The following is a 22,220-nucleotide window of genomic DNA, read 5'->3' on the forward strand; positions in this document are numbered from 1 at the left end:
TTGATGATAGTTCATCTGGTAGCTCGGTTCCACCTCAAGAGTTGAGGGAACCTCGATGCAGTGGGAGGGTTACGAACCCGCCTAATTGCTATTTGGATTTCACGAAAATCCTAGCTATGGTGACATATGGCAACGTTGAGGATCCATTGTCCTATAAAAAGGCAATGGAGGATGTTGACTGGGATGAATGGGTCAAAGCCATGAATCTCAAGATGGAGTCGATGTACTTCAACTCGGTATGGGATCTTGTAGATCAGCCTGATGGGGTAAGACCTGTAGGTTGTAAATGGATCTACAAGCACAAACTGGGTGTTGATGGGAAGGTGCAAACCTTCAAGGCTCGACTTGTGGCAAAGGGTTATACCCAGATGGAGGGAGTCGACTATTAGGAGACTATCTCACCTGTTGTCATGTTAAAGTCGATCCGCATGATAGTTCATCGAGGTGACGTGATAGTCACGAAGATCGCCTCAGAGAAAAAACATTGCTGATTCGTTTATGAAGGCTCTCACAGCTACAGTGTTTGAGGGTCACCTTCAGAGCATGGGTCTACAGGACCGCCCGTGGCTGGACTAGGGAAAGTGGCAGATTTTGTTGCACTGGGTTTTTATGCCCTAGTTTATTGTTTTGTGCCTGTCTACTTGTACTCCCCACTTCACTTTAGGACAAATGGGAGATTGTTTCAGTTTGTGCCCTAAATTCTCGTGTCCAGTAGTTTGTAAACAACTTTGTACGAACACTTGTGATGTATAATATAAATGATATTTACTTCACTACAAGACTTTACACGTTTAGATATTTTTCATTTTACCACAAACCAATAAACTTAATATCCCTGGTTAACTGTATGTAACTTAAGCATGTATGTGGTAACATACAAGTGGATCATGTCTTGAGTGATAACCAAAATGGTCTATAATATATGGATATAGGAGGGAAACCTTATCCTGGTAACGCTACGGATGCGGCTCGCTTTGTGGAATGGTCACAAGTGGTGTGACTTGTCACAGATGGTCTGATCTTGATCATTCATGTTGGGGACATGTGAGCGAGAGTGTCTTATACAAAGAGTTTGTATAAGACCTGATCACGAAGTGTTAACGTCTCGTTATATAACACCGTTCATGACAGAGACTTCACTTCACTAGGATGACCATAGGTAACATGATCTCAATCTTGAGTGAGTTAGGAACTCCTGCAATTGAGGGCGGTCCTTTGATTTTCATGGGTGTGAGTGGTAAGAATGCTAACTCAAACCTACCATTTTGGGGATTCATCTGATTTGGGAGCTGGGAACTCAGCTATAAAAGATGGAATTCACATCTTCCTCGAGGCATGGGTAAGTAGATAGATAGCTCCCTTAAAGGCTGATTTCAGGGCTTGAACAATGTGGTGTCGCGCACCTTCTCATTGCCCTAGAGGTGTTCACACATAGTAGGACTATGTTGTATTGTTCATTAGAGGGATCAGCGGTACTTAAGGAGGAAGATGTAATTATAGGGGCAAAACGGTAAATTGGCCTGCTATAATTACGAGCATCTGTGAAGGGTCATCGTACTGATGATTGGTTATATCCAATGAACATAGAAATATATCTATGGCTAGAAGAGTTCAACTGTCGGTCTTTAGTGGAATGCCTGACAGTTAACGAATGGTGGATATCGTGACTAAAGAGTTTAGTTAGCTATTCACATACCGTTGGAGCTTCGAGCCATAGGACCATAAGGTCCCCTTGGTAGTTTGGATACAAGTTGAGAGTCAATTTGTGGGTCAATTTGAAATGTTCAAATTGAAAAGAGGGAGTTCGATTATATATGATATAATTGAACGAGTTAATTAAATATGATTAAATTAACTTTATGAGATACATTAATTTGGAGAAAATTGGATACAAATATGATTTATATCTAGTAGAGGAAAATATTATAATTAATATATGATATTAATTTATAAGTTATGAATGTGATAAGATCACATTCATTGGACGGTTATAAAGGAAATGGGTATGTGCCTCTTCATTCTAAATAACGGATTAGTGCGGTGTGTTGATATCAGTGTGCACGGATATTGTGAAAAAGATAGTGTCATCGTTTAGAAAATTAGTGCATATACGATAGTGATTGCACGATCGCTTACATATACGACATTGCTAAGTGATCACATACAGATTACACCATCGCGCGCTATTATCTAAACGATTGTTTACCTTTTTCCTAAGTGATCATTTAGCTCCTGATATTTACTAAATGATCGTATAGACAATCACTTAGTTTTTCCTACGTGATCGTTTGGACGATCGCTCACCCTTTTCCTACACGATCGTTTACCTTTTCCTACATGATCATTTAGACGATCGCTTACTTTTATTACACGATCGTATACTTTACCTAAACGATCAAGCGTATTGTCTATGCGATAGACGATCGCATCTTCCACTTGCTTGATCGTTGTGTACGGTCGCTCTTCCTCCTTCCCTCTACCAAATCTGAACAAAGCCCACACTTTGGATTCTCACTCCAAGAATACTGAGGGCTCTAAGTTGTGTTTTATTCTTCGTTTCCTTCTGTCCGAGTGGTGATTGTTCGAGGTAGACGGTTGGGCTTCAGACTCGCTGTGAAGAAGAAATCTGCATCTGGTATGATTTCTTGATCTCTTTAGCATTATGAAAGTATGTTTGAATTTATATGCAGTAATTTTGTCACAATGAATTGGAAAGATCCGCTTCCACTTGTAGGTACTTTTGAATAAGAGTTCCTTCAAGATCGCTCGTAAGTACAGTTGAGCCAATAACCGTTATACCTCTGTAGCTACATCTGTCTCCTTAAGTACCACTGATCCCTCAAATGAATATAAGTCATAGTCCTACTATGACTGAGTCTTCTCTTCCAAAGAGAAGCTGTGGCCACTATGTTTAAGCCCTAAAATCAGCCCTTAAGGAAGCAATCTCTCTACTTATCCCTACTTCGGGAAAGAAGTGAATTCCATCTTGTGGATTGAGTTCCCAACTCCCAAATCAGACAAGTCCCCAAAAAGGTAGGCATGTTGAGTTGACAATCTGGCCACTCTCACCCATACTAATCGAAGGACCGCCCTCAAAGGCAAGAGTTCCCAAAACACTCAGGATTGAGGTCGTGTCATCTATGGTCGTTTAGGTGAGATGCAAGTCTCTAGTATCAACGGCATTATACACAGAGTCTAGTCATCTCGTGGTCCAGATCTTATACAAACTCTTTGTATAGGACACCCCCGCTCACACGTCTCCACATGAATGGTCAGAATCAACCATCTGCAGTAGTTTATAACAGTTGCATACCTCTACAAAGCGGGTCGTATCCGTAGTGTCACCAGGATCAGGTATCCCACCTTAATCCTTATACTATAGACCTATTTAGGTTATCACTTAAGGCATGATGCACTTGTGTATCACATATACATTCTTAAGTTCTCATAAGATAACCAAGGAGCTTTGTTTATTGGATATGAGTAGATGCCAGAATTAAATAACAATTATTTTATTCATTAAACAATGTGTATCTTTACAAAACAACGAGACTCCGGGAGAATTAGGACACTAATCCTAACAAAATCTTCTTGTTATAGTATTTATTATTTCTTACTCTGTAATGGCCCTACTTTCCTACGTATGTCTAGGATGCTACTTCATGTATGCATAGGCTTAACCATACATTTTTTTTCTAAACAATCAAATAAAAGAGCCAAAATTTTATTTAATAGTGCTCAAATGAGCAAAGAGAAGAAAACATAATTAAATAATAATAAATAAACTAAAACAAAAATAAAATAAAATAAAAATTTACCATTCGGGTTACCCCTAAACCAAACTTTAAAATGGAAAGCAATTAAATAGTCAATTAATAAAATTTATGAATTTTGCATGAGAGTTTAAAATGCCTAACTCCTAAACCATACTCCAAAACATGATATTAAGTGTGGAAGCAGTAAGTCGTCCTAATGGCCAGGTCATGGATCTCTCTTGTCATGCACCGGTCTATCATTACCTTTACCTGAAAAATAGGAAAAGAAAAAGGGTGAGTATAAAAGTATACTCAGTAAGCGGCCCACTACTAAGCCTACTCAGTGATCTGTTAATCTTTCCATTGGACCAAAATGCACAAGGGCATCATAGGCATAGGCATAGGTATAGGCATAAGGGGCGAAACCGAAGGCACGCTTTCATAAGTAGTCACACAAAGGTCACAGGCATAAAGACAAGTGGTAATCCCAAAAAGGCCACCGTACATAAGCATAGGGTGTGGGCTCGAAGGCTCACAACATGCGATGTGCATAGCCCAATGGTAACACTAATAGTCACTAAAATCCCATATGGACATAAGCATACAATCATGAAACCTAGAACTAACAGTCATTAAAACCTCAGATAGACATAAGCATGCAATCAAGTCCATGAATCAGCATCAAACTTTATCACAATTACCCATACATCAACTTTATCACAGTCTACTCATACATCAAACCTTATCACAGTCTAATCATACATCAACCTTATCACAGTCTCTCATACATCAACCTTATCAAAGTCTACTCATACATCAACCTTATCACTGTCTATTCATACATAAAACCTTAGCACATTATCATAGTCTACTCATACATCAAACCTTATCACAGTCTACTCATAGATCCAACTTTACCATAGTATTCTCATACATCAACTTCAGCACAGTTACCCATACATCAAATTTTATCATAGTTACATACAGTGACATAAGAATTTTTCAGCAGGCTTATCAAGATCATAGGGCAAAACTGGCAGTAAACCACTTACCTCGGGATAACGAACTGAACCAAAACAAACCCTTACTCCACTCGAAAACTTCCTTCACCGCCACACGTTCTTGAAACCAACCACAAATTTCATGGGTGAAGGTTAGCTTGGGCCTAAGAATCCCAAATGACAATGGACTACCAAAAAGGGAACCAAAACTTAGCCAACAGACAGATCGTCAGAATCGCCGTGATCTGACGACGACTAGAATCACCGTGATCCAACGGTAGCCAAGAAAGAGAGCGACGCGGCTTCGAGTCGCAACTTCGACTATTCGACCACCATTTCGGGTCGACGGCAAAGACGAGCATCTTGCGACTTCAGCGGCTTCAGCGTTCGACGGCTTCGGGCTTGGTCGACGGTGAGGACGAGCGCAGCTGCAAGCGACGGCACGGTTGGAACGACGGAAACTTGCGCGGCTGGAGATCCACGATCGAGCGACGGACGACGATGAGATGCGCTGGGCAGCAGGCACGAGCAGGCGGCGGCAGAGACGCACAGTGAAGGGAAAATGCGAGGCTGGAAGGAGGAAGAAAAAGAGAAAAAAAGAAAAAAAAAATTCTTTTTTTTTCCTTTTTCACGTAACCCGAGGCCCCCAAAACTCATTTATAACCCTAATTCCCTTCTCCTTTTCCAAAATTAACTATTAACCCCCCCCTCCCCCCCTTTTTTTTCCTTTCCCTTTTTTTTTTCCTTTTTTTTTATAAACATAAATATGCATAAATCCCTGGGGTGTCACACTCTTCCCCCCTTCATAAACTTTCGGCCTTGAAAATTCTAATCCTGGAAGAGCTCTGGATGCAGTGCTCTCATCTCGTCCTCTCGCTCCCAAGTTGCTTCCTCAAACTGATGGTTCTGCCACAGAACCTTCACCAGTGGCACCTCCTTGCTATGCAAAACATTCAGCTCCCTGGCCACAATTTGCGCAGGCTTCTCCTCGTAACTCAAGTTTTCATTCAGCGGCAAGGGCTCAAAGTCCACCACATGAGACGGGTTCGTTAGATACTTCCTCAGCATGGAGACATGAAAGACATTATGGACCGCGAAGAGAAATGGTGGCAAGGCCAAACGGTAAGCCACAGAGCCGACCTGCTCCAAGATCTCGAATGGCCCTACAAAATGCGGACTTAGCTTACCCTTCTTCCCGAATCTCAGGACACCCTTCATCGGCGCCATTTTCAGGAACTTTTTGTCACCTACTTCGAACTCCAGATCTTTACGTCTAACATCTGCGTAACTTTTCTGTCTACTTTGCGCTACTAGCATTCTAGCCCTGATCTTCTGCATAGCTTCATTTGTCAACTCCACTAACTCAGTTCCCACCAGTTTCCTCTCCCCAACCTCTCCCCAGCAAAAGGAGACCTACAACAAACAACTCTCGTGGGCCCGAATCAAAAAAATAAGAACCTCTACTGTAAAGAGCTTCAAACGGCGACATGCCAATGGTAGCCTGATAGCTATTATTATAAGCAAACTCTGCCAAATGCAAGTGGGAGTTCTAACCCCCTGAGAATTCCAACACACGAGCGCGCAACATGTCCTCCAACGTCTAATTTAAACGTTCTGTTTGCCCATCAGATTGGGGGTGAATAGTTGTACTGAAGTTCAATCACGACCCTAAAGCTGCCTGGAGGCTCTTCCAAAAACTAGAGGTGAAACGAGGGTCCCTGTCGGACACAATTGATACTGGCACACCATGCAATCTTACTATCTTCTTCATATAAAGCTGAGCCCACTTACTCACTACGTACGTGGGCTTTCTTGGAATAAAATGTGCCACCTTGGTGAATTTTTCTATCACGACCCAATTCACTGAGAAACCCTTCGTTGTCTTGGGAAAACCCGTGATGAAATCCATGGCCACGCTCTCCCATTTCCATTCTGGCACATCCAATGGTTGTAGCAAGCCTGCTATCTTCTGCCTCGGGGCCTTCATCTGCTGACAAACTAAACATCTACTGACATAGTTAGCTATCTCCCTTTTCATATTGGGCCACCAGTAATACCAATTCACATCTTGGTACATTTTGGTACTACCTGGGTGCATCAAAAACGGAGAGTTGTGAGCTTCTACCAACAGTTCCCCTTTCAGGCCATCATCTGCTGGGACACATAACCATCCCTGATACAAAAGACCCTTGTCCACCGACACAGAAAATTCACTTTTCTGACCCAACCCTACCTGACAACATTTCTGAACCAGGTCGGGATCACCCTGCTGTGCAACAATAATCCTCTGCCTCAAGGTTGGTTGCACTGTCAACTGAGCTAGCTATGAAGTGACTTCCCCCACTGCCACCGCGATCTCTGCTCGCTCCAGATCTTTACACAACTGAGCCTGTTTAGTTATCAAGACGGCCGAATGAGCGACCTTTCGACTGAGGGCATCGGCTACCACATTCACCTTACCTGGGTGGTAGAGGATCTCGTAGTCGTAATCCTTTACTAACTCGAGCCACTTGCGCTAGGGGCGAGCATGGTAGGTCGATAAACCGACACGACCAACCAAAACCGGCCAAAATAGGGTCGACCGGTCAGAAATCCATCAAAAATCGGGCGGGGTCGGTTTGGGAGGGAACCGCCGACTGTTGCTATAAGTTGGACACCCAACAGGTCGGGTTTCGACCCTACCCGACCGACTTCATGAATTAAAAAAATTATTTAATATATAATCAGTTCAGTGTTGTCGCCTCTCTCACCTAGGGTTTATTTTTTCATTCCTTGCCTTCAATTCACACTCGCAGTCGCCCGCCCCTACTCGAATCGCACCACAAAAATCGTTCCTTGCCTCTAGTCCACGACTCCAAGTTTCCAAGTCTCCACAGGTCTTCCATTCCTCTTTGCTGCTCCGGACCGCTCGTCTTCTTTCGTTCCTCTTCGCAATCACTGCTGCAGGCACACCGTCCAGTCCTGAGTCCATGACTCTAAGTCTCCACAGCTCATCTTCTTCAGGACTGCTCGTTTCAATATACACACTATTTTTAAAACAGTGTTTTGTGCCTTCCTTGCTCAGTTGCTCGTTTTCGATTTTCAACCCGAGGTCCGTTTTCGATTTGCAACTGTAGGTCCGTTTTCATTATCGATTTGCAATACATATTAGATGAGTTGATGTCTATATGAACAAATTTTTGGAGTCATATGCCAACACTAAATAATTATTATTATTATTATTTTTAAGACTGAGAACCAAAAAGACAATTTTGTCTAGAAAATATGTCAAAATAATATAACAAATTAGTGGATGTCGACCTGAACAAATCTAAATGTATGTATGTGCATGTGTGTGCAAATACATATTGCATTTCAATGATTAATTATCCAATTAGCGCATCTAGTGTAGTGAAAATGATGATAAAAAAATTTATATATATTTGGCATAGAACTGATGCTTATGTAAAGCTGAAATCCTTTGAATTTTTGTGAATTGTGTGATACTGATGAGTGATGTTTGTCATATTGTGGTTCAGTTACATGGCTTCAATGGATATGGAGTTCGATGGAACTACAACTGATGCATCAAAAAATGAACGAGATGCAGAAGGAATGGATGCCAATACAAATATCATTAATGTTGATTCAGCAAATGAGACATCAGACGTTCCAAATCCACCGAAAAGAAGGAAGGCGGTGAAAAAATCCATGGTTTGGGATCATTTTGATAAGCTAAAAGGTGATCCTAATGACCCTCATGCTCAATGTAAGTACTATGGAGTTATCTATCATGTCATTCCAAACGTAATGGTACTGGGACTATGAAGAATCATCTGGAAAATTGTAAAAAATACCCTTACCAAAAAAAGAGAGATCCAACCCAAATGACATTATCTTTCAAAACTAAAGCCAAAGACAATGTTGGGGATAATATGTCACAACTTGTATGTGAGTCATATAGTTTAGAGAGTTTTCAGGAAGCGTTGGTGGAAATGGTAATTATTGACGAATTTCCATTCAAGTTTATGGAAGGTAAAGGATTTAAGAAATTTGTCGATAGATTAACATGTGCAAGTCAACCTAGATTTGTTGTTCCGTCTCGGTTTACTATGGCTAGAGATGTGCTTAAGTTGTATGTTAATGAGAAAAAGCATTTCAAAGACATGTTTGTGAATAGGAAGTATAGAGTTTCTCTCACTACGGATTGTTGGACATCGGGACAAAATATAAATTACATGATCCTAACTGCCCATTTCATAGATTCTGATTGGAGATTACATAAAAGAATACTTAGTTTTTGTCCAATTGAGAATCATAAAGGCGATACTATTGGTAAAACCATCGAAAAGAATTTGAAGGATTGGGGCATTGAAAGGGTAATGACTTTGACTGTTGATAATGCAAGCTCGAATGATACTGCCATTGCTTATCTTTTGAAAAGATTCAATAAGGGATTATTGTTTGGTGGAGAATTTTTGCATGTTCGTTGTTGTGCTTATATATTAAATCTCATAGTATGTGATGCTTTTAAGGAACATAATGATTGCATTGAAAGGATTCGATATGCTGTACGGTTTATAAGATCTTCTCCTGCACGTTTTTTGAAATTTAAAAAGTGCATTGAAATTGAAAAAAATTTCTTGTAAGAGTTATGTGTGTCTTGATGTTCCCACTAGATAGAACTCTACATATTTGATGCTTGATGCAGCTGTAAAGTTTGAAAAGGCTTTTGATAGATTAGAAGATGAAGATGCTTCTTATAGACACGATTTGTCACCAAATAAGGAAGATTGGACAAATGCTAAGATGTTGATTAGGTTTTTAAAGGTCTTTTATGATGTGACATTGAAAATTTCAAGGTCTTTGTACACCATTTCGAATATGGTTTTTCATCAGATTACAGTGGTTCAGAATTGTATACGTTTGAATGCTGGTAGTGCAAATGCAATGCTAGTTTGAATGGCCAATAGCATGAAGGCCAAATTTGAGAAGTATTGGGGGAACAATGAAAAAAATAATCTATTGTTGTATGTTTCTATTGTGCTAGATCCTCGAAAAAAGCTAAGGTTCGTATCTTTTTGTCTTAAAAATTTTTTTGGCCCAAAGGTTGCCAAATCTATAGGAAATGTAGTGGAACAATGTTGTAGACGTCTCTTTCATGAGTACAGTATTACTCATACTCAGAGTGGGAGTGGGAGTGGTAGTACTTCTACTAATACACCAAATGTCACAGCCTCGGAGACCATGATTGATTGTGATCTAACTGAAAAGATGGGTGAAGACTTTGTCTATGATACAATTGATCTTGATTTTGAAGGTGATAAGACTACACCTTTCGAACAGGGGTCAGAGATTGATATTTATTTGTTGGAAGCGAATGTTAAGAATGAAGGTGATTTTGATATACTTCAATGGTGGAAGAGGAACAGTCATCGGTTTGAGGTTCTTAGTCGTATTGTTAGAGATATTTTGGCAATTCTAGTATCTACTATAGCGTGTGAGTTGGCTTTTAGTACAGGAAGACGTGTTGTTGATTCATCATGTTGTTCATTGGCTCCAAAAACAGTGGAGGTTCTCATTTATATTCAAAATTGGCTAAATTCTGATCCAATAGATCTTAAAGTTCAGCATGACATGGAAGAAGCTTCATTATTTGAAGAAGATATTTATTCATCATTTGTATTTTGTAGTAGTAACTTGTTAGATTAAAATCTTAATGAGGTTGTCTTTCTCTTCTTGATCTTAATTATATAGGATCCAGAGGGGTTATGGACAATGAAAAAGACATTCAAGACCTTCTAGATTTTGCGAAGTTGTCCGTTAACAATTAAGTATTTATCATTTGATTTTATTGTAATTGGGTTGTATTGGACAATTGACTTTATGTTTTATTGTAATTGGCTTGTATTTGACAATTGACTCTATGTTGGAATTTCTATTTTCTAGTTTGATTGTATTGTATGTGTCATGTGACATGTGAGTGTGACTATGTGTCATGTGATATTTCTATTTATGACATATATATTAAATGTTTGTTTTCAATTATATTAGTTTTGTTTTGCTTTCAATTATATTGTATGTGAGTGTGACTATGTGTCATGTGACTCTCGACTCTCATATTAGTTTTGTTTTCAATTATATATGAAATATGTATTAAAGGTTCTATAAGCAATTAAGTGAAGCGAGCAGTAACACAATCTCAAACAATGTACACGTTAATTTTTAAATATTAAGGGTTGTCAAATCAAATCATTCGCTCATATTTTATTTTTAATACCTCTAGGCTAGCTCTATTCCATAAGTATTAAAAAAATAAAATGTGAAATAGTATCTTGAATTTTGACTCACAATCACAAATTAAAAGAGAAAACTAAACATGATTGATAAGGAAGTTAATAAATAGTTGGTTTTTTTTATTATTAAAAATTGCTATTTATAACGACTTGTCGACTTCTACCTAATAGCCAAAAAAATTTATAACGATTTATAATTTATAATTGCAATTTTTCTTAGAATTTTAATAAATAAATATAATTTCTTTTAAAGGAAGAAAAAAGGAAAAACCAAAAAACCAAAAAAAAAAAGTTCTAACCCGACAAAAACCAACCGACCGACCGATTAGCTGGTTGTTTTTTAGCTCATTCGCCGGCCGGGGCCGGTTTGAATATAGTCCAAACCAATCCTGGTCGGTTCGGGGTCGGTTTGGTCGAAAACCCGACTCCGGCCGACCGATGATCACCCCTAACCTGCGGTACCTCATATTTAACTCTTTCTGGGTGAAGAAGTATTTCAGACTCTTGTGGTCGGTGAAAACTTGGATCTTTTCCCCCATACAAGTAGTGCCTCTAGATCTTCAGGGCAAACACTACCGCTGCCAATTCCAAGTCATGGGTAGGATAGTTGCACTCATGGTTTTTCAACTAGCAGGAGGCATAAGCGACCACCCTACCATGTTGCATAAGCACGCAACCCAAACCCTTCTTAAAAGCATCACTGTAGATCACGAAGTTCCCGAAGTCGTCTGGTATGGTGAGAACCAGGGCTGAAACCAACCTCTGCTTGAGGTCCTAAAAATTGTCCTCACAAGCTTTGCTCCACACAAACTAAGCTCCCTTCTAGGTTAGCTGAGTCAACGGTGTGGCCATGCTAGAGAAATTCTCTATAAACCTACGATAGTACCCAGCCAATCCCAGGAAGCTACGCACCTCACTGGCTGTTGTAGGGCAGGGCCAATTGGTAACGACCTCAATCATAGCTGGATCCACTAAAACCCCGTCCTTCGACACCACATCCCAAGGAAAGACACCTTCCGTAGCCATAACTCGCACTTAGAAAACTTTACATACAATTTGTTTTCCCTCAGCGTTCCTAGGACCTTCCTAAGATGTTCCTCGTGTTCTGCCTCTGTCTTGGAGTAGACCAAAATGTAATCAATGAAAACGATTACAAAGGTGTCTAGGAAGTCCCTAAACACCCGGTTCATCAAATCCATGAATACCGCCGGAGCATTTGTCAGACCAAAAGACATCATAATGAACTCGTAATGCCCGTATCTGGATCGGAACGCAGTCTTCGGGATATCATTGTCCCTGATCCTCAGCTGATGGTAACCTGAACATAGGTCAATCTTGGAAAATACAGTAGCACCTTGTAGCTAGTCAAACAGGTCATCGATTCTAGGAAGCGGGTATTTATTCTTGATGGTCACCTTATTCAACTCCCTGTAGCCTATGCATAAACGTAACGACCCATCCTTTTTCTTCACAAAAAACACTGGTGCACCCCACGGAGAAACACTGGGTCATATGAACCCTTTATCAAGCAGTTCCTACAATTGAACCTTTAGTTCTTTCAATTCGGCCGGAGTCATTCTATACGGAGCTTTGGATATAGGAATAGTGCCTAGCTCCAGTTCGATCGTAAAATCAAGCTCCCTTGGTGAAGGCAATCCTGGAAGTTCTTTAGGAAATACATCAGGATAATCTCTCACAACTGGCTCAAAGGTTAATGCAACCTCGATTTCTCTTGTGTCAACTACGCTAGCCAAGATACTCCAGACACCTTGGTTAATCAATCTCTTGGCCTTTACTGCTGAAATCACTTTGGGTAAAACTACCGTCCCGGCCCCTTTGAACATAAAACTGGCTTCTCTAGGGGGGTTAAAATTCACCTCCTTACGAGAACAATCTATACTAGCATGGTTGGCAGCCAACCAATCCATACCCAAAATTACATCAAAGTCACACATGTCTAATACTGTCAGATTCACATCAAGGGTGTGGTTCGTTATTTCCAATTGACACGCTTTTATCTTTTCACTTGCTATCATAATTTTTCCTGACGTGTAGACACTGATAAAACATAACCCAAGGGTTCCAAAACTAGCATGGAATGCTTTACGAACAACGAAGAAATGAAAGAGTGGGACGAGCCAGAGTCAAACAATGCCAAGGCATAGTGCCCTAATATTGGAGCGTACCTGTCATCATTGTTCCCGAGTGCTCAGCTTCCCGGCGATTGGTGGCATAGACCTGACCCTGTTGCTGCTATCGGTTTGAACTACCCTGATGCGAACGCGGGGGCTAACCCCCCGCACTTTCGGAACCACTACTAGGGCATTGGTCTGCGGTATGCCCTATCTGCTTACATCTGAAACAAATCCATGTGCCAATCAGACAGTGTCCTCAATGACGCTTCCCATATGACTTGCACACCAGTCTTTCACTTCAAACTCCTCCTGAAGTATTAGCCTGTCGTTGGCATGTCCTACTGACCTGCTTGTACTCTGGACCTTCTGCGGAGGTCTTGGAGCTTTCTGTTCAACTTTCTTCTTCTGGCCGGGGGCTCGTACCTCCGTTAGGGACTTCAGGAACTCTATCCCTAAAGGACAACCCACGCGTCCTGCCGCTCGAAAGGCTGCGGCGTAGGTGGGAGGCTCCAGAGCTTGCACAATGCCTCGCACCCCGTCTCGGAGTCCTTGCACAAACCTTTCCGCCCTCTTTGCTTTGGTAAACACTAGATCAGGGGCGAAGCAAAACAATTTGTCAAACTCCTCCTTATACTCTTCTACTATCATGGTCCCCTGCTTCAAGTTCATGAACTCAGCCTGCTTGTTGTACCTCACATGAGAAAAGAAGTACTTCTCATAAAACCGCTCCTTGAACTAATCTCACGTGGCTTGGCCTCCACTGGCTTCTATCATTCTCTCAGTCGAGCGCCACCAGCGCTTGGAATTGTCGATGAGAACGAAAGTGGCACACTACAGCTTCTGCTCCTCTGGACACCTCATGTACTGAAAGATCCCCTCAACAGTGGACAACCACAATTCGGCATTTGTGGGGTCTTTCAGAGACCCATTAAACATCGGGGGATCATACTTCTTGAAATCTCGTCGGTATCCAACTTCCAAAGAAGTGTCTGCCACGGTCCGACTCGTGGCCCTATCTTGATTCTGAACTTGTGGTAACAAGACTGACAAAGATGGCGCCTGCTGTGACTGTGCATGCTGGGCTATTTGCTTGGCCACCATGCCTCTTAACTGTCCTACCACGGCCTGAGTGACGACGTTCCCAATAGCTGCAGCCATAGTCGTATATTCTACTAGAATTTCTAAGAATGACGGTCCTGACGGGGGCACAGATGAAGCTCGAGGCCTGCTTCTTGGTCTAACCTTCTGCCAAGTTGACCCAGAGGGGTCACGAAGTGGCGGGTCCCGCACCTCTTAGCTCTGCACCTCGAGTTCTTGTAGGTCAGGGTACCGCTCCCCAACTACTTTCTTGCCTCGACTACCCCTTTCTCTAGTTGGTGGTGCTATACCTAGTGACCACACGCGACGATTTAATACATGCTAGCAGGGTAAACCATCACGACTGCACAACAGGTAAGATTTCATATATATTTCCCTAAGGGATTTTAAACAACATACCTGGCGATAACGAAAGATCTATTTGTGGCCATAAAGAACATATTGGACTCACGATGTAAGTCAGTCTACATAACCTAAAACTTAGGCTCTGATACCAACTGTAATGACCCTATTTTCCTACTTATGTCTAGAACGCTACTTCATGCATGCATAGGCTTAACCGTACATTTTTTTCTAAACAATCAAATAAAAGAGCCAAAATTTTATTTAATAGTGCTCAAATGAGCAAAGAGAAGAATACAAAATTAAATAATAATAAATAAACTAAAACAAAAATAAAATAAAATAAAAATTTACCGTTCGAGGTACCCTTAAACCCAACTTTAAAATGAAAAGCAATTAAATAGTCAATTAATAAAATTCATGAATTTTGCATGAGTGTTTAAAACACCTAACTCCTAAACCAGACTCCAAAACATGATATTAAGTGCGGAAGCAGTAAGTCGTCCTAATGGTCAGGTCATGGATCTCTCTTGTCATGCGCCGGTCTATCATTACCGTTACCTTAAAAATAGGAAAAGAAAAAGGGTGAGTATGAAAGTATACTCAGTAAGCGGCCCACTACTGGGCCCATTCAGTGATCTGTTAGTCTTTCCATTGGACCAAAATGCACAAGGGCATCATAGGCATAAGCATAGGCATAGACATAAGGGGCGAACCCGAATGCACGCTTTCATAAATAGTGACACAAAGGTCACAGGCATAAATACAAATTGTGATCCCAAAAAGGACACCATACATAAGCATAAGGTGTGGGCCCGAAGACTCACAACATGCGATGTGCATAACCCAATGGTAACACTAATAGTCACTAAAATCCCATATGGACATAAGCATACAATCATGAATCCTGGAACTAACAGTAATTAAAACCTCAGACAGACATAAGCATGCAATCAGAATCAACATCAAAGTTTATCACAGTTACCCATACATCAACTTTATCATAGTCTATTCATACATCAAATACTCATACATCAACCTTATCCCAGTCTACTCATACATCAACCTTATCACAGTCTACTCATACATCAAACTTTACCACAGTATTCTCATACATCAACTTCAGCACAATTACCCATACATCAAATTTTATCACAGTCTACTCATACATCCAACTTTACCACAGTATTCTCATATATCAACTTCAGCACAGTTACCCATACATCAAATTTTATCACAGTTACATACAATGACATAAGAATTTTTCAGCAGGCTTATCAAAATCGACAGTAAACCACTTACCTCGGGATAACGAACTGTCCCGAAACGAACCCTTACTCCGCTCGAAAACTTCCTTCACCACCACACGTTGAACCAACCAAAAACTCCATAGGTGAAGGTTAGCTTAGGCCTAAGAATCCCAAATGACAATGGGATGCCAAAAAGGGAACCAAAGCTTACCGCAACAGGGGGGCGGAGAGGACAGCGTGGCCGAGAGAGAGAGCGACGCAGCTCCAAGTCGCGGCTTCAGCTGTTCGATCGCCGTTTCGGGTCGACGGTGAAGACGAGCGTCTCACAACTTTAGCGGTTTCAGTGTTCGGGGGCTTCGGGCTTGGTCGACGGTGAAGACGAGCACGGCTGGAACGACTGGAAACTTGCGCGGCTGAAGACCCACGATTGAGCGGCGGACGATGGTGAGACACGCTGGGCAGCAGGCACGAGGAGGTGGCGTCGGAGACGCACAATGAAGGGGAAATGCGAGGCTGGAAGGAGGAAGAAGAAGAGAAAAAAAGAAAAAAGAACTTTTCTTTTTTTTTCACATAAATATGCATAAATCCTTGGGGTGTCACATACTCACTCTCTCTTTCTTTATTTGTTATAATGTTTACTATTTCCTACACATACTAAAATAATATGTACTCACACATAGATTATTATGATCCAAACTAAGATATCTGCACCCTAAATATACACTAGTATAATCTATAAATTATTATAACCCACAGTCTATAATAACAAACTTAGTACCCCAAACATCCCTTTTTATACTCATCTTCACCAAGATAACTATTGAAAAAAGAAGTATAACTATCTAATTGGAGAACTATAGTTGACAGAGTGAACTAGATCGAAAAATATTAGCTTCAACTATAGGTGGATTTTGACTAGATGAAAGATTTCTCAAAAACCATTCTTAGATTTATGGCAGGTCATATAACTAAGGTTTAAAATGTCGATGTCGACGAAAATATCAAAGCCTTAATTTTATGAAAATTTCGATAGAAATATCGATACAATTTCAATTTTGATGGATATTTTTAAACAAATTATAAAAACAAAAAAAATAATAATTAAATTTAAATTAGTGCATAAACATTTTCTGACCTTTAAACAAGTTAACAAGCCTATTATTTATGTTATATTTACGTTAGTGACGTTTTGTTATTTAATTATTATGTTCCAAAAAAATTTCTATGATATAATAAAAATATCGATATCGAATCCACGAAAATTTAGAAATACCGATCTAAATGTCAACATGTCAACGAAAAATTAATACAATACAATATAACAATACTAATAAAACTTAAAACTTTTTTCTGAAACTAAATTTAAGCACTCAAAATAATTTATCTAAAACTATCATAAATAACATTATAGGGGTACAGAATTTCAGCACTCAAAATAATCTATCTAAAAAATAAACTTCTCACAAAAAAAAAAAAAGAAATAGAAGATGAAACTTTGAAGAGATGGGAGATGGTATAAAAAGAAAGAAAAATTAAAATTAAAATTAAAAAATAATAATAATAATAATAAAAGAAAAAAAACATGAAAAGTTATTTTAAAAAAGAAATATTCAGATTGTGACAATTTTTTTTAATGGATCCATGTGTACCACTTCTTTCAAATCTTCTTTGAATCTTAACTTGTTGGTTAGACATTGGATTTGAACACAACGCTATTAATACTTTAAAGCACTAACAAAAATGGGACACTAAGATTCAGTTTGTTTGGGGTCTATACGACTTTAATTCAAAATTTGGTTCGACTTTGGATGGGGATAATTTGTTTAGAGTTGCTCGGATCAAATCACGAAATTCAAACAGCTAAATTTCTCTTGAACAAACAAAAACAAACCTGTACACAGTGTCCACAAAATTTACAACTCTAATAACAAAAAACGAGTGAAACAAATTCGGTACCAACACATAAAATGACCAAATAACAGATGACAGATCTTAATTTGTGAGAAAAAAAATATATTAAAATTTCGAGGGCATAAGAAGCAGTAAGAAACAAGATTGAACGATGGAGCTAATATACCCAGCCTTGTTTCTTTTGTTTCTTTTGTCCCTTTTTGCAATCACTAAGCTTCACTCTCTTGGAACCTTGACCTTGAACCTATACATGAGCTTCTTCTTCTTCGAGGTTGGATTGTCAATAGTAAATAACACCTTTCCCAATTCACAGACTTGGAAACTTTGAGAGATGACTGGTTCATCCGTTGCGGCCATTTTTCTTGTCTTTTGTATTATCAAAGTGTATGCTTCTTTGGTATTAGGCACAAATTCAGCACTGTAGCTCACCTCCCATCCCACAACACGTAGCTCCCAAGCAATAATGCACTTCTGTAATGCAAGATACATACAAACGCATGTATTCATAGAAAGTAAAGAAAGGCTTGCATAAAATGAACATAAAACATGAAACAGAGACATAACACGACTCTCAATCACCACCTCATAAATTATAATTTCAACAGTTTGCTTAGTTGATGGTTTAATTGAGACTTCCGTTGCTTGATCAGAAGCATCGAAATCTGGGTTGCAATCACAATAATCAACACTCAAGCCACCATATTCAATTGGAACTTGTTCGGGAGAAATATATCTGCATGGTTACATCATAAGCCATAAGCCAACTCAGGAAACCTTCAAATTCTTTGATAATCATTTAGGACTCATGGCTAAAAATGAAATTTTTTGTTTTTTATTTTTGAAAATTATGTCTATTTTCTCCTTATTTTTCTAGGATGATAGGCATCGTCCTTAAGTATAGCCACATCCCAAATACAAAAACAAGTTTTTAAATACTACAATTTTTAGTTTTCAAAATTTAGCTTGATTTTTTAAACTATGGGTAAAAAATAGATAATAAATGAAGAAATTTGAGGTACAAATAGTGTTGATAGCCTCAATTTTAAAAAACAAAAAACAAATGGTTATCAAACGAGACCTTAGCTTTTCGCTTTTGAAAAATAAGTTTGTAAACCCTACTTGTATGCATAAATTTCGTGTGCTTTTATTCAAATTCAAATGTTGCTTTAACAAAAGTGAAATGCATTATTGAAACATGGGGAGAAACATGCATAAACTTACCAACAATGAAATTGTTATCAAATGAGTTTAACTTAATGAAAAACACTTCATAAATACATACAACAAATTCTTTGTTAGAACTCAAGGACACAAATATACAAGCCACAGAACTGATGCTGTTCAAAGTAAGGTCCGTGTCGTTACAACAAATTCTTTCTTACTTACTTGAAAAGGGTCTCGGCGGATCTAGAAGGACCCGCGAAGATAAATTTGCTTTTGGTCCTCTGGGTTAGAAAAGGGTTGATCATAGTATAAAATGCAAGATACCACCAAGGAACGTTGATAAATACCTTGTGAGATTCCATTCAATAAAATCAGCAAACATCAACCAAAACTAAGTATATATATTTGGAGAATAAAAACACGTAGACATCATTCATCCTACAAAGAATTATTCTGGTGAGATATATGCAATGAAGAAAATAATTCAAGACAATGCATGAACCTGTTTGGCTACGAATTCAGGATAATTGTCCTGAAGCACCTGAACTGCCTGTTTGGTGGCCAGTCGAAGCTCTCGCTTACCAGGGCCAGGGGAGTTTTTGAGGTCATTAACCTGAAACAAAGTAGAAATACCTCCCGGACGAAAATCAAGTTTCCTAATACTCCTTTCTAGGAACTGAATCCTCCAACGCAAGAACTTGGTTCGCTTTTCTTCATCGGAGAACATTTTTGAATATAAGTCCTTGTTCTGGAACTCTCCAAACACATTGTAACACACTGGATGACTCTCCCTGCTGTAACCATGCATATACACCACCTTCTCTAAATCATCCCCCAGATTCTCGTCCACGAGTGAGTCGATACCAAACTCCTCCCTCCACCGAATTGTGTTTCGAAACATAATGAATGCATCCCTCACTTTGAAGTCCCTCGCCCTCAAAAACTTCAGCAGGATCACATCCGTCCTGTCATCTTCAAGAAGAGGAACCCCCCAAATTGACAGCTTCTTCTCTGGCAAACTTGAATCCTGGACTTCCTTTGCTCGATTTTCCTCAAGTTTGGAATTTCCTGTTGGTGGACTGGGAGGCGTGGTATCAAATTGGAATACATGGTTCTTCGTACCTTCTTCAACGAGTTGCCTGAGCTCCTGAAGAGCTTTCCTCTCCGGATCTGCAAGATCATCCACTCTGTTACTTTCCTCCTTGAAAGAAACCGAAGTCTGAGGAATCTTCTGCTCCTCGATTGCATTGAATTTAGTAGATTCAACAGAAACAGAGTCAAGTTCTACTGATCGACATGGTGGCTGCAGTGGCTCTTCTTTCTCCACCACTGCTGCCGGAGGAGGTAACGAAACCAGTTCGTTTTCAGCAGTAGCCAATGATACAGACTCCAGAACAACTTCTGATGGTGAAATGGAATCCTTCTCGGGTAGAACAGGAGAATCAGCCACCGCCGACAAAGATTCAACAAGAGGCGGCGGGGGATTTTCTTCCTGAGTGCTAGATGGTGGGCGGTCCGAAAGGGGTAGAACCGTCGGGATCCGGTCGTCCATCAAAACTTAAGGTGTAGAAATCAAACGAAAGTGGAACTGAGTTGGAAAGGGAAAGAGGGCGTTAAAGAATTTGCGGCGAAGTGAGGAAGGCGGCTGCAGAGGTCTATGGCACAGATGAAGGGTAAAGTAGCGCAGAAAATGAGAACGAGGAGAGGGGGGGAAAGCGGGTCCGGCCGGAAGGAAGCAAAGAAGTGGAAGCGGCAGCGGTGGCGGTGGCTAACATGATGAGGGTCGGTTTTGAACGGAAAATTGATAGGTGGGGGATCGAAGACATCCGGCTTGGAAGATGAATTTCATAGTGCGAGGAGAGGAGAGGAGAGGAGAGAGGAGAGGAGAGAGGAGTAGAAAATGTGTTTGGTTGTGCTGTAGAAATTGTATAAAAATTTTATGGAAATAAATTATTTTTATATTTAATTTATAAAATTAATTTCAAAACTGTGTAAAATTTTAATAGATTAATTGATAAATAATAAATTCAATTTAAAATTTTGAGAAAAATTAATTTTTTGATAGGACTATTTTCAAATATAGAAAAATTAATCAAAATATTTACAAAATATAATAAAATTTTAGAACTATCAATGATAGACGTTGATAGATACTGATAGAAGTCTACCAGTGTCTATCATCGTCTATCATTGATAATTCTAAAATTTTGTTATATCTTGTAAATATTTTCAATAGTTTTACCATTTGAAATAATTTTCTTATTTAATAATTAAATAATATTATTAATTACAAATATTTGTAAAATGAGAAATTAATAATTAAAGTTATTTGATTACATAATTTGATAGAATCAATTTGATGAATTTATATAATTATGATGTATTAATTAATAAAATAACTAATAAATTCTAATTAATTCATGATAAACTAATTATAATTATTAAAAAATAAATTGATATGATTTTACTCAGAATAATCATTAACTAACTACAAATATAATTAACTTGTAGTTTTATTGCATCAGTTATTTATAGTTTATTGAAAAATAAGTATGAATATATATGTGTATATATAAACTAATTAATTTAATAAATAAGAGTAGCTAAATTCATACACTATAATTTTATAGAATATAAAATTTAACTTTCATATAACAAATAATTTAGATTAATTAATTTTAATAATATATAAAATAAAAGAATAAAGAAATGTATTATAAGAGGAGAGAGAGTGAGAATGGAGAAAACCCAACTTTTTTTTTTTTTTATGGGAATCATTCATGGGTATAATGGATGCATGGGAATAACTTATTCCCATGCCAAAGCTACAAAACTTATACAAAACAATCCCTTACTCATTCCCAACCTTATTATCATCCCAATTCCCTTAATCTAAATGCCTCTTAAGAGGATTGGGGCTAAGGCGGGCAATCCGAGTATCCCCGATGAAGATGCCTCTTCCGCTTCAAACCCGAACCCAAACGATATTTCTTATTAAAATTAAACTTCGAGTGAGACAATACATAATTCAATGGTTCTACACAAATTATGTTTTTTTAACAAGTACAATTGTGAGGATGGAGGATCGAACCTCTCACCTTTAAGATGAAGGGTCATGCTAATTATCCCTGACTATTAATTGTATTATATTTGGGCAATTGTTTTGATAGCATGTCTTGGTGCTATCTTGACCAAGGTCGATACTGAGATAAAAGATTTAGGGTTTAAAGTTTAGGGGTTACAGTTTATGGTTAAAGGCTCGAAATGCACTCGATTCAAAAAATTCCTC

At 39.0% G+C, this 22,220-nt stretch overlaps 2 protein-coding genes across 2 annotated transcripts; both read right to left on the reverse strand.

Annotated features, from left to right (window-relative positions):
* Window positions 1–5,584: 5,584 nt before the first annotated feature.
* On the reverse strand, window positions 5,585–6,073 carry LOC150036921 (uncharacterized). The gene has a single exon (XM_090313272.1). The coding sequence runs from the start codon at window positions 6,071–6,073 to the stop codon at window positions 5,585–5,587; it is 489 nt and encodes a 162-aa protein (XP_090169398.1).
* Window positions 6,074–17,699: 11,626 nt separating this feature from the next.
* Window positions 17,700–20,867, reverse strand: LOC120075645 (patellin-3-like). Its single transcript, XM_090313000.1, has 4 exons — window positions 19,434–20,867; window positions 19,154–19,278; window positions 18,350–18,500; window positions 17,700–18,238 (listed from the first exon to the last, which is right to left on the reverse strand). The coding sequence occupies exons 1-4, from the start codon at window positions 20,481–20,483 to the stop codon at window positions 17,984–17,986; spliced, it is 1,581 nt and encodes a 526-aa protein (XP_090169126.1). The 5' UTR covers window positions 20,484–20,867; the 3' UTR covers window positions 17,700–17,983.
* Between the last annotated feature and the right edge of the window lie 1,353 nt (window positions 20,868–22,220).

The sequence above is a fragment of the Benincasa hispida genome, chromosome 4 (assembly GCF_027475165.1).
Source record: "Benincasa hispida cultivar pf3 chromosome 4, pf3_genome.v1.1, whole genome shotgun sequence".
NCBI lineage: Eukaryota > Viridiplantae > Streptophyta > Magnoliopsida > Cucurbitales > Cucurbitaceae > Benincasa > Benincasa hispida.